The sequence below is a fragment of the Oncorhynchus masou genome, chromosome 9 (genome assembly GCF_036934945.1).
Source record: "Oncorhynchus masou masou isolate Uvic2021 chromosome 9, UVic_Omas_1.1, whole genome shotgun sequence".
NCBI classification, from domain to species: Eukaryota; Metazoa; Chordata; class Actinopteri; order Salmoniformes; family Salmonidae; genus Oncorhynchus; species Oncorhynchus masou.
In genome coordinates, this window is record NC_088220.1 from 48,504,122 (window position 1) to 48,522,213 (window position 18,092).

The 18,092-nt window shown below is 43.1% G+C and overlaps 1 protein-coding gene across 1 annotated transcript; it reads right to left on the reverse strand.

Moving 5' to 3' along the window:
- Nucleotides 1-2,527: 2,527 nt before the first annotated feature.
- On the reverse strand, nt 2,528-8,482 carry LOC135545013 (probable zinc transporter protein DDB_G0282067). The gene is made up of 5 exons (XM_064972678.1): nt 8,279-8,482; nt 6,948-7,643; nt 6,511-6,898; nt 4,398-4,854; nt 2,528-4,292 (listed from the first exon to the last, which is right to left on the reverse strand). The coding sequence occupies exons 2-5, from the start codon at nt 7,632-7,634 to the stop codon at nt 3,980-3,982; spliced, it is 1,845 nt and encodes a 614-aa protein (XP_064828750.1). The 5' UTR covers nt 7,635-7,643; nt 8,279-8,482; the 3' UTR covers nt 2,528-3,979.
- Nucleotides 8,483-18,092: the final 9,610 nt, after the last annotated feature.

Sequence of the window (18,092 nt, forward strand, 5' to 3'; positions counted from 1 at the left end):
ATTCGAATGAGAGTTCGCAGTGCCTATATACACCTGAGGGTGTACATAAATGTTTCAGTGTCGGTGACAAAATGTTGTGGTAAAAGCAACCGTATTATTTAGTATAAGGAATGTATGTTTCCTACAATGAAAATCGCATGCATTTAAGTGACTGTATATTGAAAGAAACACAGAAATTTAACGAAGTTTCTTGTTAAGGGAGGGCTTCTCGAAATAATGCAAAATTACTAAGATTTGATTGGCTGGTTGATAACAAAAGGGGTGGAGTGTTTATATTGCGCATCCTGTGTCACCATCAAATAATGGCTGGTCCCTAGCTTTGACCCCATTCTCCAAGGGTGTCTAAGGCACAGGAGGCTGCTGTGTTCATAATGTACAGTTCATAATTATGTATGGAACGGAGTAAATGGAATGTTATCAAATACATGGAAACCCGCTCATAGGCCAACAGGCAACCCTCCAAGTGCCTGCACAATGTGGGGGAAACATTTCTGTGTGCGTAGCAATCTCTTATTAAGATGATTTGGTGTGCCACCCTCCTTCCATGGATGAGGCATGCGACAACATCAACGCCGACCAATGTCAAGCTTGGATTCGCCATGGCAAAAGGTTTTTCTCAAGGTGCATGAACAATGAGGACATTGACTGTGATGTGGATGAGAATCTATGGGCAAATGCTCAAGACAGGCTTGATGCAAATTAATGTGTGCTAAACATTGTTTAAAAAAATAAAAAAATAAATTCTTACATTTGATTACAAGATAGTATACTTATTTTGTAGAGGATGTCTTCATTGATCACACCTTTGATTACACATTGGATATATACAGTACTGTATTATGGAAATGATAGATTTTCTGTCAATTTTGTTGGGATGAGTGTATTGCCTAATGTGAAAACTGTACTGTAATTTACAGTACTGTACCATATTACTTTGAGCACTTCTAAGGGTGATTTGAAACACATATCTTACATTTGCTATTGGATTAACTGGTAGTTAAAGCGACTACATTGAAAAGACATCATTATGTTGTGTTTTGGAGACTTCTTAGGGTTAGCCCCTTTACTTCAAATTTCGCCTAAAATGACATATCCAAATCTAACTGCCTGTAGCTCAGGCCCTGAAGCAAGGATATGCATATTCTTGGTACCATTTGAAATGAAACACTATGACGTTTGTGGAAATATGATATGGAATGTAGGAAAATATAACACAATAGATCACCATCTTTGAAATGCAACAGAAAGGTCCCACATCGAGCCATCCCTCTGGTTGTAATTCCAATAGTGTCCACAAGATGGCAGCAGTGTATGAGCAAAGTTGACGTATGAGCCAACTACATACCCAGGTACATTTGGGCAAATTGTGAAGGAGACATTCACATTACATTTTTTTGCAAGAATATCGTCAAATCTGTTTACTTGGACTAGCTTTTCCAGTATTAGTAGTCATATTATAAGTTCAACATTTGCAAAACACCCAGTTTTCATAACTTTATAACTCTCCATATTCTTATGATTTTTGTCCAAAAGGAAAAGGCTTGCTGTCGCACAAGGTTAGCAGCTACATTTTACGACAGATACGGCCGCATCATCGGCGTGCCATGGGCGTCGCTCTCTGACCAAATTTACTGTCCTATAGGATATACTACACCCCTAATGATATAGTGAAGTCTGGTTACGTTCTAGGATCTCTGAGGAATAAATATGAACGTGGTTTGACTGGTTGAAACAACGTTTAGGGTAGATTTTCAGATTCCTTTCTTTGCAAATTGAACGAGTGGAAGTACAAAATCGACCGTGCATGCTATATGGACCTTTTTAGAATATGAGAAAGGATTTTATCTAACAAAACAACACTTCATGTTATCTCTGGGACCCTTTGGATGATAAATCAGAACAAGATTTCAACTTCAGAGGTGAATTTATTAAACCTATCGCGGTGAAAAAAGTGTTTTGTTGTTAGGAGCTCTCCTCAAACAATAGCATGGCATTATTTCGCAGTAATAGCAACTGTAAACTGGATAGTGCAGTTATATTAACAAGAATTTAAGCTTTCAGCCGATATAAGACGCTTATTTGTAACGACATTTGTTGTTTCTCTAAAATCTGCGATCGTTACACAAGAGAGCGTATGTGCGTATGTGTGTTTGTCTGCTGTGCTCAAGTGTTAAACTTCGAGAACATTGATAAGAAGGAGTAGACCTACTTAAACATTGGGAGCATTAATAGCTATGTTAGTGACATTTGTGTTGTTTACGGTGAAAATTTTGTTGTAGATAATGTTGTGTTTCCGTCCCTTACAATCAAAGCATAGTATGCCTGTACCTCAATGCACTGCCTTTGAATTAAATGTAAAAATCTTTATTTAGCAATTAACTCCATTAATTACTGTGATTGTTTGACAGCCCTAAATATTTTACACATTCAATGTACACAAAAAGTGAATGATTAGACATTAGACATTTGTCATGAATGTGCAATAATGGCAGTGAAAATACACTACCATTCAAAAGTTTGGGGTCACTTAGAAATGTCCTTGTTTTTGAAAGAAAAGCACATTTTTTGTCCATTAAAATAACATCAAATTGATCAGAAATACAGTGTAGACATTGTTAAGGTTAGTTCCCGCAAAACACCAGTCTCAACATCCACAGTGAAGAGGTGACTCCGGGATGTTGGCCTTATAGGCAGAGTTCCTCTGTCCAGTGTCTGTGTTCTTTTGCACATCTTCATCTTTTCTTTTTATTGGCCAGTCTGAGATACGGCTTTTTCTTTGCAATGCTGCCTAGAAGGCCAGCATCCCGAAGTCACCTCTTCAATCTTGACGTTGTGACTGGCGTTTTGCGGGTACTATTTAATGAAGCTTGCCAGTTGAGGACTTGTGAGGTGTCTGTTTCTCAAACTAGAGACTAATGTACTCGTCCTCTTGCTCAGTTGTGCACTGGGGCCTCCCACTCCACTTTCGATTCTGGTTAGTTTCTTGGAAATTTCTCGCATGGAATAGCCTTCATTTCTCAGAACAAGAATAGACTGACGAGTTTCAGAAGAAAAATCTTTGTTTCTGGCCATTTTGAGCCTGTAATCGTACCCACAAATGCTGATGCTCCAGATGCTCAACTAGTCTAAAGGACAGTTTTATTGCTTCTTTAAATAGAACAACAGTTTTCAGCTGTGCTAACATGATTGCAAAAGGGTTTTCTAATGATCAATAAGCCGTTTAAAATTATAAACTTGGATTAGCGAACACAACGTGCCATTGGAACACAGGAGTGATGGTTGCTGATAATGGGCATCTGTACACCTATGTAGAAATTCCATAGAAAAATCAGCCATTTCAAGCTACAATAGTCATTTTCAACATTAACAATGTCTACACTGTTTTTCTGATCAATTTGATGTTATTTCAATGGACAATTTGTGGTGGCTTTTTTTTCCAAAAACAAGGACATTTCCAAGTGACCCCAAACTTTTGAACGGTAGTGTATGTTGAAACGGCATTATTGAATAAACACTTAATTAGATGAGTGACTTGGCTTACAATCTACTGTATCTTTGGTATGGCACCGTGTTAATACAATGAAATACAATCCCAGCATAATGATGTAGTACACACATACATACAGTAGATACAGTACACATACAGGCCCTTTCTGAGTACCCATAGGAATGCTGTTTATTATCCCACCCCATCCCAAAATACACACACGCATGATGACTACTGGGATTTCTACTCTTTACCTGAGCCTAATTCTTACATTTGGCTATCTAGCTCTCTAAAAGTACCTCAATGACATGGGGACAGAAGTCTTTAAGAATATTCTGACAATAATAATGTATTCTATTCAATCCCCAAGCTGAATCTTAATTGCCAAAAGTGGTTTGCTCCACTTCAGGCCTCTCACATCAGTTTAATATGAAGGAAAGGATGCAAGGAGCCCACTCTACACTACTGAGATACATCCTAGAGGTCCTTCCCTCAAAGAAAGGTGTTCTCGATGATCAGCACGTGAGGCTCCTCCTCAGTTTCCCCAGCAGGGGGTGCCAGTGGCTCTGTAGACCCTTCTTCCAGAGGAGCACAGCACATCTTCCCAGCACAGCCCTTCCCACAGGCCAGGCTGCAGGCGAGGTGTGAGGGCATCTCCCTATGGATGATGGCGGGGTTGGTGCTGTTGTTATCCAGGTTGCCGTTGGCTGTGGGAGTAGAGAGGAGGAACTCTGGTTGTACGGTGCAGCAGCTCACACCTACACTCTGCAGCACCTTGGTGACCCCCGACAACAGATCACCACACCTGTGGGAATAGATGCATACCGAGTTAACTATATTAACTGTCCATCCAACACCATTTCCCCATCAGCAACATGCATTGTATTGTACTATAAAAACAGACACAAACCTGTGTATCTGGAACCCAGCGTGGCAGTGGACATGTACAGACGCCACCAGGCAGCTCTCTGTCAGCTGCCACACGTGGAGGTCGTGCACCGCCTGCACCCCTGGCACACTGGCGATCCGCCGGCCCAGATCAGACACACACACCTGGGGCGGGACGGCCTGGAGCAGCAGCCAACCGTAGCGGCACACCTGGGGCAGAGTGGTGGCCAGCAGGACCCCCACAGCCACCATGGAGAAGCCAGGGTCCAGGTAGACGAAGGGGCCACAGGCCCCAGAGCCATGCATGCAGTCTGGGCCCAGTAGTAGCAGGGTAAGTCCGTTGGTGAGTGCCAGGATGGAACCTAGCAGTGCCTGAGTGAGGGCGATGAGGGATGGGAGGCAGGCGGGAAGTTGGACCCTGAGGCTTGTAGGGCTTTCTGACTTTAGGGCTGAGGCTGTGGTGGGGTCTGTCTGATTTTCTGAGGAGGAGACAGGATAAAAAGAGGGTAAGGCAGGAAGAACTGAACAAATCTGAAATAATGTAATAATTAGTCTGTCTGCCACCCATGAAATGGCTTAACTTGATTAGTATAAACATTGAAAAACACCTCTGTTTCACTTCGAGATTCTCCGGTACTTCTGTTGACTTTTTACCCAGTTGTTCTGAAAGTAGTGTTAACGAGACAAATGTGGTCCCAGAAAATGTGCAGATAAGATGTCATTATTCTCTCTGTCGTGCTGCTGTGTGTGTGCATCATGTGCATCTTGCTAGCTGTCGCTCATATAGCAAGGGGCTGAAGCTCATTGGTTGAAAACGAATTGCTGGGGGGCTGGCCCAGATGGGGGGAAATGGCACAGCACAGGTTCCAGAAAAACAGTTGCTTCCAAACTAGTGATTTTGTGCCTAATTGAGGTAAGTAAGTAATTTTGATCATAGATTATGCATTTATGAAGTACACATTGACACTTCCAGCCCACTACAAAAAAAGAAGTTGCCAAAGTTCTGGAGCATGTCTTTAAAGTCAAAAGGTTTGACAGCAATGCTGCATAACATTCAAGTCTGTTCGGAACAGATCTTTCAGGTCTATATATATATATATAAAAAAAAATTAAAAAAAAATAATATATATATATTTTTTTTAAAACCTTTATTTAACTTGGCAAGTCAGTTAAGAACAAATTATTAGTTTCAATGACGGCCTAGGAACAGTGGGTTAACTGCCTGTTCAGGGGGTTTGAACTTGCAACCTTTCGGCAACTAGTCCAACGCTCTAGCCACTAGGCTACCCTGCCGCCCCATGAACATGAACTATGAACTATGAACTGATGTATTAAACAATTGACACATCAATTAGCTTGTTTCAATTTAAACTATTATATAAAATACTTGCTATAAAAAGAATGCTCAATATGTAGGGCATTGAACAGTCTGACCGGGGCAGCCGTGAGGAAACGGTGGAGCACTTCTGTGATGGTTATGTCATAATATCCGGGTTCAGATGGACCTGCAAGATATTGTTGGGGGATCTGAAAAATCATGATCAGTCAATGGGAAATATCATTATAGTCTTGGGTAATGTGTCTATTTTATAGGGAAATATCGGTAAACATTTTAAAAATAGGGAGGTTCAAGACCCTCGTAAGACATCACAGTAAAATGGGGAGATTCTATTTCCTTTTGCAATACAAAATGGTATTTTGCTGGGAAAGATGGGTTAATCTGTGGACATCGGAGGGTTGGAGTTCAAATCAGAATGAATGGTGGATTGGCTGCTGTGAGTGAAAATCCGGCATTTGCAGAAAAAGGAAATTAGGGATATAAAGGTATGTATAATTATTTAACTACATTTACTGTACATGAGTGAAAATAGCTGTATGTCGCAGTACAAGTATTGTTGTCTGATAGTTTACTCCAATCAGGGGATGGGGTGTAGCCCTCCCCACCCAAAAAAGAAGAGGATAGTCTTTGACCATGTCTCGACTCCCTAGTCCTCCTTTTGATTTGTTGTTTAAATTCCAGACTAGGACAGATAAGACCACAAAATGCAACATGGTCCCCAAGCATAGAAATTACTCATCTACCAAATAGTAAAATGTACTGCCAAGGTCAAAGACAGGAAGATACCATTCCTCACCTCTGTGTCCCATGCAGGCCCTATACTTAGACACTTCAGAGTGGGGGTCCTTTGGATGACAGACACTGGCCTCTGGATGTGGGAAGCTGCTTGGTGTCTCTGAAGTTCGGCAGTCTGCAGGGAGTGTGTGCGCGTCTGCAGGGAGCGTGTGTGCTCCGTGGCAGTGGTCTGAAAGGGGACCCTGAGGGGCCACGGTATGGAGTGTTGATGTCTGGGATGGGTGCGGAGTATCACTGTCAGGGTTCAGGACACTGGAGGTCCCAGGGTTACAGAGTACAAGTGTTCCATCTTGGAAGGTACCATCGAGAGATGTAGGGGGGTAACTGATGTAATTCTCTCCCCCCACTGCATTGCTGTCTTTGGTCTGGATCTTGACTGTGGTGTGTTGGAACAGAAAAACAAACAGATGCTCATTGCTTATATTCTACTGAACCTACTATAATAATAATGCAGAACTTGTACACAATTCCCTCCCACACAGACATTAATATTAAAAGCAAAGAATGCACTGTGCCTTTTCCATTCACACCAAGGACAGAGCTCTCCTCCCCCTCCCAGGCAGCTCTTGTCTTGGTCCCAAGCCAGCTGCCCCAGCTGAGCCCCAGCACCAGGAGGTTGTAGAGCAGGCTGACAGCCCCCATCACCGTGGCCAAAAGAGGGCGCTGTATAGGGTGGGGCTGCAGGGTGTGGCTGAGGATCTCTAGAGAGACAGAGACACACAAGGCAGCCAGCAGAAGAGCTGAGATCAGAGCCCCCAGGGGCTGGACCCTCGCCCCACTGTAGGACAGGCCACACAGGGAGGCCACAGGGGTGAGGGGTCTTGGGTACACACCGGAGGTGGCTGGGGAATATGGGGGAGTTTTGACAGGTGACTGAGTGGGGGTGGAGGTGTTGGGGGTGGAGAGAGGGGAGGCAGGTGGGGGTTTTGGGGAACCTCTGCCCAGGGTGGGTTGAGGAAGAGCCATGTGCATGAGGATGAAGAGGGTGTGGAAGACATCCACCATGGTGATGAGAGAGTTACAGAGGCGGCTGACAACAATCTCACACAGTAGGAGCAGGAAGGTCAGGACCAGCATGCATCTGTGTAGGGAACTGTCATGGGGGAGCCCCAACCTACTCGCCATCTCACCTGTCTGAGGATACAGGCACACGAAAAAGTCAAATGTCATGCTCGATATTGGTGGGGCAGCCCATCAGATGAATGTAAAAATGACATAGAGGTCTGTAAAAGCCAGGACTTCCTATCAATGACCACTGCTGCAAAGGTTATTTGGTTACCCAAAGTACAATATACACTCCAATTCTCCTATGGGGACAACCCTTTTAGGTTCAAGATAGAAAAAAAGGTGCTAAGACTGCACTGATAGAAACAAACAAACCAGGCACCTTCTTTAACCTTTAGTATTAGCCTGTCTGCCCAGTGCCATAAATGGACAAATTTGATTTGAAATGTATCAAAGGAGCTTTAGCATGTCTCTTGTTCAGTGGAATGTGTTACCTTGCAATGGTCCCAACCAAACTCACTAATACTCCAGCCTAGCTGATCCTAAAAAGTCACATAGGAATTCATGTTTCACAGCATGAATAACCTGCTTGGCACGCGCACACACACTACCATATGAATTTACCAATATGTCAATACGCTCCAAATTCAGAGCACTTAAATGTAGGCTAGTCTGACGGAAAAAAAAAATCCCTGGCAAATGGTTTGCCACTACCACTTTTTAATGGTAGGAATTAATATATTATTGTTTTAGAGTTTCTTTACCTTTGATGAACGGTAGATCACAAGCGTCAAATAATCACCCGGTAAATGGCGTTGAGATAATACATGCACATTTGCGAGCCGAATTAAGACATTTCTTCACGTGTTCTGTGCTCGTTTATTCTCTCTCTCTCTCTCTCTCTCTCGTTCTCTTTCTCTCCCACGCCAACCAAACTCCCAGGTTATAATCGCTGTCATGTGAGGTGATTCGCTCTCATCATCCTCCTCATTTATCCGCTGTCCCATTCCCTTGTGGGGGTCAAGAGGAAAGCCCACCCACCCATTTAACCCTTTACTGACCACACTTCAGGAAAAGATGATGCCGAGTGAAAATAATTTAAAGCTCAACAAAGATGATACTATGCTGAACAACAATATAAACGCAACATGCAAAAACGTTAACGATTTTATTCAGTTACAGTACAAGGAAATAAAGTCAATTTAAATAAATTGATTAGAGCCTAATCTATGGATTTCCCATGACTGGTCAGGGGCGCAGCCATGTGTGCGCCTGGGAGGACATAGGCACACCCACTTGGGAGCCAGGCCCACCCACAAAAGGGCTTTATTACAGACAGAAATACTATTCAGTTTCATCAGCTGTCCAGGTGGCTGGTCTCTGGCAACAGACCCGGGACAGTTCTGTCGTCAGCATACCAATTGCAACATTGTGTTGTGTGACAAAACTGCACATTTGAGTGGCCTTTTGTTTTTCCCAGCACAAGGTGCTCCTGTGTAATGATGTTTAATCAGCTTCTTGATATGCCAAACCTGTCAAGTGGATTGATTGCCTTGGCAAAGGAGAAATGCTCACAAACAGGGATGTGAACAATAAGCTTTTAGTGTGTATGGAAAATTTCTGGGTGCTTATTTCAGCTTATGAAACCAACACTTTACATGTTGTGCTTCATATTTTTGTTCAGTATATGCACATAGTATCAATAAGAATAAATATAACAAAAAAAAACTGAAATATCAAATGACATAAGTATTCAGACCCTTTACTCAGTACTTTGTTGTAGCACTTTTGGCAGTGATTACAGCCTCAAGTCTTCTTGGATATGACGCTACATGCTTGGCACACCTGTATTTGGTGAGTTTCTCCCATTCTTCTCTGCAGATCCTTCTCAAGGTTTGTCAGGTTGGAAGGGGCGCATCGCTGCAAAGCTATTTTCAAGTCTCTCCAGCGATGTTCGGTCAGGTTCAATTCCAAGCTCTGGCTGGGTCACTCAAGGACATTCAGACTTGTCCCAAAGCCACTCCTGCATTGTCTTGGCTGTGTGCTTAGAGTCGTTGTCCTATTGGAAGGTGAACCTTCACCCCAGTCTGAGGTCCAGAGCGCTCTGGAGCATCAAGGCTCTCTCTGTACTTCGCTCCATTCATCTTTCTCTCGATCCTGACGAGTCTCTCTGCCGCTGAAAAACATCCCCACAGCATGATGCTGCTGTTGGGTGGTCCTTTGCATGGGTGATGTAAATTCCCTTCAACAATCAGTCTTCCAGATAGAGGACAGACACAGGAACGTTGGTATAAAACTTAAGTAATAAAATGCAATTGCAGACAGATTCACATACAGAATACCTCTGTAGTCTTTAGTAAAGATGTGTGGCGGAACAACCCTCCTTATACTAGTTGGTGCAGACAACCTACCGCCAATCATATTGTTGCATTGGATTAGATACAAAGTATCTAAGATGAGAAAAACATGTCTAGACTGTGGTTTCTCACTCTGCTATCTTGGCCTTGAGGCTACGTGACTATCAGCAGGTGCAGACCATTCTCAGTCCGAGAACTAAAGCAGTTGATCTCCATTTACCCAGAACTTTTTCATCATTGCACATTGCAAACATACAAAGGTTATCACATATATACAATAATCATGGCACCAATTGCTCAGTTTGGCTGGGCAGACCAGCTCTCGGAAGAGTCTTGGTAGTTCCTAACTTCCATTTAAGAATGAGGGAAGCCACTGTGTTCTTCATTGAAGCAGACATTTTTTGTTACCCTTCCCAAGATCTGTGCCTCAACACAATCCTGTCTCGGAGCACTATTGACAATTCCTTCAACCTCATGGCTTGGTTTTTGCTCTGACATGCACCATCAACTGTGGGACCTTATATAGACAGGGGTGTGTGTTTCCAAATCATGTTCAACCAATGGAATTTACCACAGATGGACTGCAAGCAAGTTGTAGAAACATCTCAAGGATGATCAATGCAAACAGGATGCCGAGTTCAATTTCAAGTCACATTTCATAGCAAAGGGTCTGAATACTTATATAAAGCACATTTATTATTTGAATAATTTGCAAAAAATTCTGAACACCTGTTTTCACTTTATCATTAAGGGGTAGTGTGTGTTTTTATTTAATCCATTTTAGAATACAACTAACGTTAAAAAAATGTGGAAAAAGTCTAGGGGTCTGAATACTTTCCAAAGGCACTCTGTTAGATTACGGTGCCAGAGCCCCATCTCTGACAGCTCCTCCCTGCCTAAGTACAGAAGCTTGGTGCAGTCCAGTGGACAGTGAGCCAACAGGCTAGATGAGGGTTGACACCATGGAAAAGTCCCTTTTCTCTCTTATACCAACACGCCTGCACATTCCTCAGGCCCTGATAAGCCCAAGGAAAGGCCTGGCAAGGAAACATTTGATCACTTGCCACTGTCCTTTGAAAAAAACAACACTCCTTTAAAAGGTTAAATAGCTGGTTCCTACAGATTTTGTGACCCTTTGATGAAAAAGAGGTATGAGTGACATCAGCCAGAGTAGCAGCTAATTAGTAACGCTTCTCCTCATATACATTCCCAGGTTACAATTGCTCTTTCAGCATCACAGGCACATACTCTCCAGCGGTTGGTTGATTAGACAACTCGCATAATATTACAAGACATAACATCAACATCTAATGTGGAGTATTTGTTCATCCATCAGCCTACACAATATATTACCCCACATAGAATCAACAGGTGCTGGGAAGGCTACGGGACACCTGTGGATGTGCATAATTTCCCTCTTATGAGCATCAGATGTTGAAAAGACATCTTGTGCTCACTGGGCATGTCATCACCGTTATGACAGTGATGTTTGGGTATGTTGTCCGGTTGCCAAACGAAATCACTAGCCAGAACGGACACACAAGACAATGAGCCTGGTCTGTCCACTGACTCCCAAATAGTTTAATAGCTAACATTGCTGACCCGTAACTTTCCAAGACATCCACATTGGTTTATTAACTAGAAACCAGATTGTTGACCTGTTAAATGTTGATGGGACATCTCTGTCCCACCTCCGGTTTCACTCAGTATGCTGGAACAGAAAACTGCACCAGAGTGTCAACCACAACACTCGTGCTCAACACAGCTGAGAAACACGGTTGACACTGTGCAGGTTTGCCCATTGGGTTCTGTCGTACAAATGCTACACAATTTTTCACCAAGACACCTGTGGAAAAACAGTAAATAACAAATAAAATGTAATTTGTAAAGCACTTTTCATGACAGAATCGCTAACAAGGGAAAATAAATAAATATAGATACAATAAAAACAGTGGGCGAGCAATCTAGGTTTTGAGAAAGTCTGTAAAAGTGGGTTTTAAACCCCCCCGTGGACAGAGCAGGTCTCAGATTGTCAGGGAGAGCATTCTATAGGTGAGGGGACAGGGAGCATGAAGGCTTTGTCCCCCATAGTTTGGAGACGTGCATATGAACCTAGCTGTAAAGAGTCAGGCAAGGTAACAAACATGAAACCAAGAGACACAGGAAATTAGGAAACCCTTAATTTCAACCAACATTATACACTAATCCCATAAAAACTTTTAACACAAATAAAGAAAAACAAGAGACACTTCACCTTCGTAGATAGTTTAGAAGAGCACATTATGAGACGTAGGTGAAGCTACACAACACCACAGGTCACAATGTTGCACAGCCATTGCTTATATGATTCACCTCAACAGCCTGCCTGTGCGCTAAAGACAACACCAATGTATTTCAGGTGAGGTGTACTGGGAGCTGAAACCCACTGCATTACTTATAGGTTTACTGAAATGAAAGGTAAACGGGGAAGCTGAGAAAAGCAGACTTAGAACTGAAGGTCGCGTTTTAATTAGTTTTCAGTGTTGCTTTCATTGTGGATTTAAGCCAATTCATGGGTGGCAGTTTGGGCTGGGGAAAAGTAGAACAAAGGAAATACTTGCATAGATACACTAGGAAAAGGGAAAAAAACATGAAAGAAAAAGAGTGTTAAATGTTAACATGGCTATTGAGTTTTTTTTAAATTTCAGGTTCTGCCCTTAGTTTCTCTGTCCAATCAAGTCACACGAGTCTACTGTACAGAAAGAGAATGGAATGAAGGATCATTCCATTTTTATTCACTATATAGTTTCACTTCTGAAGTTCATGTTTAAGGCTTTCTCTAGCCCCCTCTCCTTTCCTCTCTCAAGCTCATGATCATTCAAGCGACTGGGGGAGGGTGGGTGGGGTTGGATTAGTATTGGCTGGAATTCCTTCAGAACAGAATTAGTAATATAAAGAGAACAGACCCCCCCCCCCCCCACATACACACAATAGTCTCGCCCCATGAGCCCGTCTCAGGGGGTCCGGTGAACCGCCTCACCCCTCAACGTACCATCTTAACATTTGGTCACATTTTGGAAAGTCTCCTGAAATCTGATTTAAAAGACAAACCTTTTGAGTCTTGACATAACAGAGAATATAAATATCCATACCAGAATAGTACTGAATGCTTGGCCAAGATGCCACTTCATACTTCAAGTATGCCATGTCGTTGTAGTACGCAATCGCTGATCCGAGTGGTCTCTCTGTTGTTTTTAGAACAATCTCTATCAGTACATGTCCAATGGAAAAAAAAGAGAAATTCTAAGAAAAAAAAATGATATTCGATAAAAAAAACAATGGCAAGCAACTAAAACAGCATAGACCGTGACATATCCAGTTCTCTCAATACTTCCCTTGAAAGGTGAAAGGTCACATATTGCACAGAGGGGTCACTAGCCTGACCAAACTATCTCCGTCACCTCTTGTACTGGGCCTTGGACTGGTATGTGAATCAGACTTCCACTATTGTTATTGTAGTTCCAGATTGTGTAATAATGGCCCCGGAGGGGATGGCTGACGTTTTAAGGGCTCCGAACCAGCTTTGTTTTTCGCATTGTGGAACTAATTTTGAACATAAAGTTGCTGCTACCGTCTCTTATGACCGAAAAGAGCTTCTGGACATCAGAACAGCGATTACTCACCTCGGACGAAGATGATTTTCTTTAATGAGTCCGACGCGAAGGATATACTGGTTTGTCAAGACAAGGCCCAAATCCCCATCATCAGCGTGAAGAAAAGACAGAGGAAAAGGGGAAGGGGTGCTTTGTAAGAGTTCGCCGAAGAGTAGGTAAACCACCACTACCCTCCGTACAATCATTGGAAAACAAACTGGACGATCACGATTAAGACTATCCTACCAACGGGACATTAGTATGAAGTGTTTTGAAAGGCTGGTCATGGCTCACAACACCATCATCCTGGAAACCCAAGACCCACTCCAACACGCATAACGCGCAAACAGCTCCACAGATGACGCAACCTCATTGGAACTTCACACTGTCATTTATCACCTGGACAAAAGGAACACTTATGTGAGAAGGCTGTTCATTGACTACAGCTCAGCGTTCAACACCATAGTGCCACAAAGCTTATAACTAACTTAAGTACCCTGGGACTAAACACCTCCCTCTGCAACTGGATTCAGGACTTCCCGACGAGCCACCACCAGGTGATAAGGTTAGGCAACAACATCTGACAGTCGCTTGATTGCGTGCTTAGTCCCCTCCTATACTCCCTGTTCAGTCAAGACTGCATGGCAAAGCACGACTCCAACACCATCATTAAGTTCGCTGATGACACAAGTGGTAGGCCTGATCACCGACAAGACATCCTATTGGGAGGTGTTCAGAGACCTGGCAGTGTGGTGCCAGGACTAAAAACCTCTCCCTCATTGTGAGCAAGACAAAGGAGCTGATCGTGGACTATAGGAAAAAGAGGGCCGAACAGGCCCCCATTAACATCGTCAGGGCTGAAGTGGAGCGGGTCGTGAGTTTCAAGTTCCTTGGTGTCCACATTACGTAAGAACATTCATATACATGTATCAACAAATATACACAGGCAGTTAGGAAAGCTCAGGCTAGCTTTATCAAGCAGAAATTTGAATCCTGTAGCACAAACTAAAAACACTGTAAAGTCCATGGAGAATAAGAGTACCTCCTCCCAGCTGCCCACTACACTGAGGCTAGGAAACACTGTCACCAGCAAACACTGTCACCAGCAATAAATCCACTATAATTGAGAATTTCAATAAGCATTTTTCTACAGCTGGCCATGCTTTCCACCTGGCTACCCCTACCCCGATCAACAGCCCTCTACCCCCCACAGCAACTCGCCCAAAACTCCCCCAACTTCTCCTTCACCCAAATAGCTGATGTTCTGAAAGAGCTGCAAAATCTGGACCCCTACAAATCAGGCTAGACAATCTGGACCCTTTCTCTAAAATTATCTGCAGAAATTGTTGCAACCCTTATTACTTGCCTGTTCAACCGCTTTCGTATCATCTGAGATTCATATAGATTGGAAAGCTGCCACGGTCATCCACCTCTTCAAAGGGGGAGACACTAGACCCAAACTGCTACAGAACTATATGTATTCTACCCTGCCTTTCTTTAAGGTCTTTGAAAACCAAGTTAACAAAACAGATTACCGACCCTTTCGAATCCCACCGTACCTTCTCCGCTATGCAATCTGGTTTCAGAGCTGGTCATGGGTGCACCTCAGCCATGCTCAAGGTCCTAAACGATGTCATAACCACCATCGATAAGAGACATTACTGTGCAGCCGTATTCATCGACCTGGCCAAGGCTTTTGACTCTCTCAATCACAACAGTCTTATTGGCAGACTCGATAGCCTTGATTTCTCAAATGATTGATTCGCCTGGTTCACCAACTACTTCTCTGCTAGAGTTCATTGTGTCAAATCGGAGGGCCTGTTATCCGGGCCTCTGGCTGTCTCTATGGGGGTGCCACAGGGTTCAATTCTCGGGGCGACCCTCTTCTCTGTATACATCAATGATGTCGCTCTTGCTGCTGGTGATTCTTTGATCCACCTCTACATAGACGGCACCATTCTGTATACCCCTGGCCCTTCTTTGGACACTATTAACTAACCTCCAAACGAGCTTCAATGCCATACAACTCTCCTTCCGTGGCCTCCAACTGCTCTGAAATACAAGTAAAACTAAATACATGCTCTTCAACCGATCGTTGCCCGCACCTGCCCGCCCGTCCAGCATCACTACTCTGGACGGTTCTGACTTAGAATATGTGGACAACTACAAATACCTAGGTGTCTGGTTAGACTGTAAACTCTCCTTCCAGACTCACATCAAACATCTCCAATCCAAAATTAAATCTGGAATTGGCTTCCTATTTCGCAACAAAGCATCCTTCACTCATGCTGCCAAACATACCCTCGTAAAACTTCTGCGATGTCATTTACAAATAGCCTCCAACACTCTACTCAACAAATTGGATGCAGTCTATCACAGTGCCATCCGTTTTGTCACCAAAGCCCCATATACTACCCACCACTGTGACCTGTACGCTCTTGTTGGCTGGCACTTGCTTCATATTTGTCGCCACACCCACTGGCTCCAGGTCATCTACAGGTCTCCGCCTTATCTCAGCTCACTGGTAACCATAGCAGCACCCACCCGTAGCACGCGCCGCAGCAGATATATCTCACTGGTCACACCCAAAGCCAATTCTTCCTTTGGCCGCCTCTCCTTCCAGTTCTCTGCTGCCAGTGACTGGAACAAACTGCAAAAAATCACTAAAGCTGGAGACTCTTACCTCCCTCACTAGCTTTAAGCACCAGCTGACAGAGCAGCTCCCAGACCACTGCACCTGTACATAGCTCATCTGTAAATAGCCCATCCAATCTACCTCATTCCCAAACTGTATTTATTTATTTATCTTGCCCCTTTGCACCCCAGTATCTCTACTTACACATTCATCTTCTGCACATTCTACCATTCCAGTGTTTAATTGCTATATTGTAATTACTTCGCCACCATGGCCTATTTATTGCCTTACCTCTCTTATCCTACCTCATGTGCACATGTTGTATATAGATTTTTCTACTGTATTATTGATTGTATCTTTGTTTATTCCATGTGTAACTGTTGTTGTACATGTCAAACTGCTTTGCTTTATCTTGGCCAGGTCGCAGTTGCAAATGAGAACTTTCTCAACTAGCCTACCAGGTTAAATAAAGGTGAGAAAAAAAAGGGCAATGACAACACATTTTCCCTCTCAGGAGACTGAAAAGATCCCCAGATCCTCAAAAAGTTATACAGCTGCACCAAAGAGCATCCTGACCGGTTGCATCGCCGCCTGGTATGGTAACTGCTCGGCATCTGACCGTAAGGCACTCGAGGGTAGTGCGAACGGCCCAGTACATCACTGGTGCCAAGCTTCCTGACATCCAGGACCTTTATACTAGGTGTGTCAGAGGAAGGCCACAAAAATGGTCAAACTCCAGTCACCCAAGTCAGACTGTTCTCTCTGCAACTGCATGGCAAGCCGTACCGCAGCGCCAAGTCTAGTATCTAAAGGCTCCTCCATGGCTTCTACGCCCAAGCAATACGACTGCTGAACAAATGGCCACCTGTACTATTTACATTGACACCCCCCACCCTCTTTTTTTACACTGCTGCAACTGTTTATCATCTATGCATAGTCACTTTACAAATGACCTCCACTAACCTGTACCCCCGCACATTGACTCGGTACCAGTACCACCTGTATACAGCTTTGTTATTGTTAAGTAATTTGTGTTACTTTCTGATTTTTATTTATTTTTTACTATAGGAAAATATTTACAAAATAAACTAAGTAAGCATTTCACGGTAAAGTCCACACCTGTTGTATTCTGCGCATGCGACAAATACAATTTGATTTGATTGTGTCCGTGGTTCTAAGTGAAGGGGATTACTACATGTAACCCTCGTACATTAACCGTCTTAATTCCTTCCACACAAAGCAGTATCACCTTAACCTCATACAACTCAGACCAGGTTCACATCCCCTACCTCAGAACATAAGACAGCAAAACACTCATTGAGATACACAGTATTCTTATTCTATATCGTCACCAGAGAACATCAAACCAACAAAGGTGATTGTCATTTTGCATAGGCATCTCACTCCATCCATCCGGCTCTCTCTATTCTGGTTCTAATGTCTCAAAGCTCCAGAATTTGTACAATGTAGGTTAGAAACCTCTTGTAACAGGCCTATGAAACTACCAATGGCCTCCTACAAATACCTATTTTATTAACTTGAGTCTCTAGAAAACTGTTGTGCTGTGACATTGTTAGTTAAAGCCATACCATTTCCTTCCTCTTATAGAAAGCCTTTTTAGGTCCATGCCATGACCAATAAATTCATCTTCTCTACATCAGAATAAATAAATATGGCCATTGGCTTATTTGCTTAAACATACTTTTTTTTGTATGACTGTAGAGCAATATCACGGAAACACTGAGCATTTACTTTGCTTGGTGATTGGATAGTACTTACCAGTGGAATAGCATTGCAGAACAGACTTTCAGACCTACAGTACTTTTGTACTAAATATGATGGTCCATCAAATGAAGTATTTTCAGAAAACTCCCAATCACTTCCATTCAGAATATCCAATAAATCAATGCCGTTCCCAAAGAGTATTTTAAGTGAAACACTCCCAGTCACTTCA

Coding starts and splice junctions, on each gene's coding strand:
- LOC135545013 (XM_064972678.1), bottom strand. CDS start 7,634: ATGGCGAGTAGGTTGGGGCTCCCCCATGACAGTTCCCTACACAGATGC. Junction 4,855..6,510: donor GGCCTGCATGGGACACAGAG/GTGAGGAATGGT, acceptor TCTCCTCCTCAG/AAAATCAGACAGACCCCACC. Junction 4,293..4,397: donor GCTGGGTTCCAGATACACAG/GTTTGTGTCTGT, acceptor CTATTCCCACAG/GTGTGGTGATCTGTTGTCGG.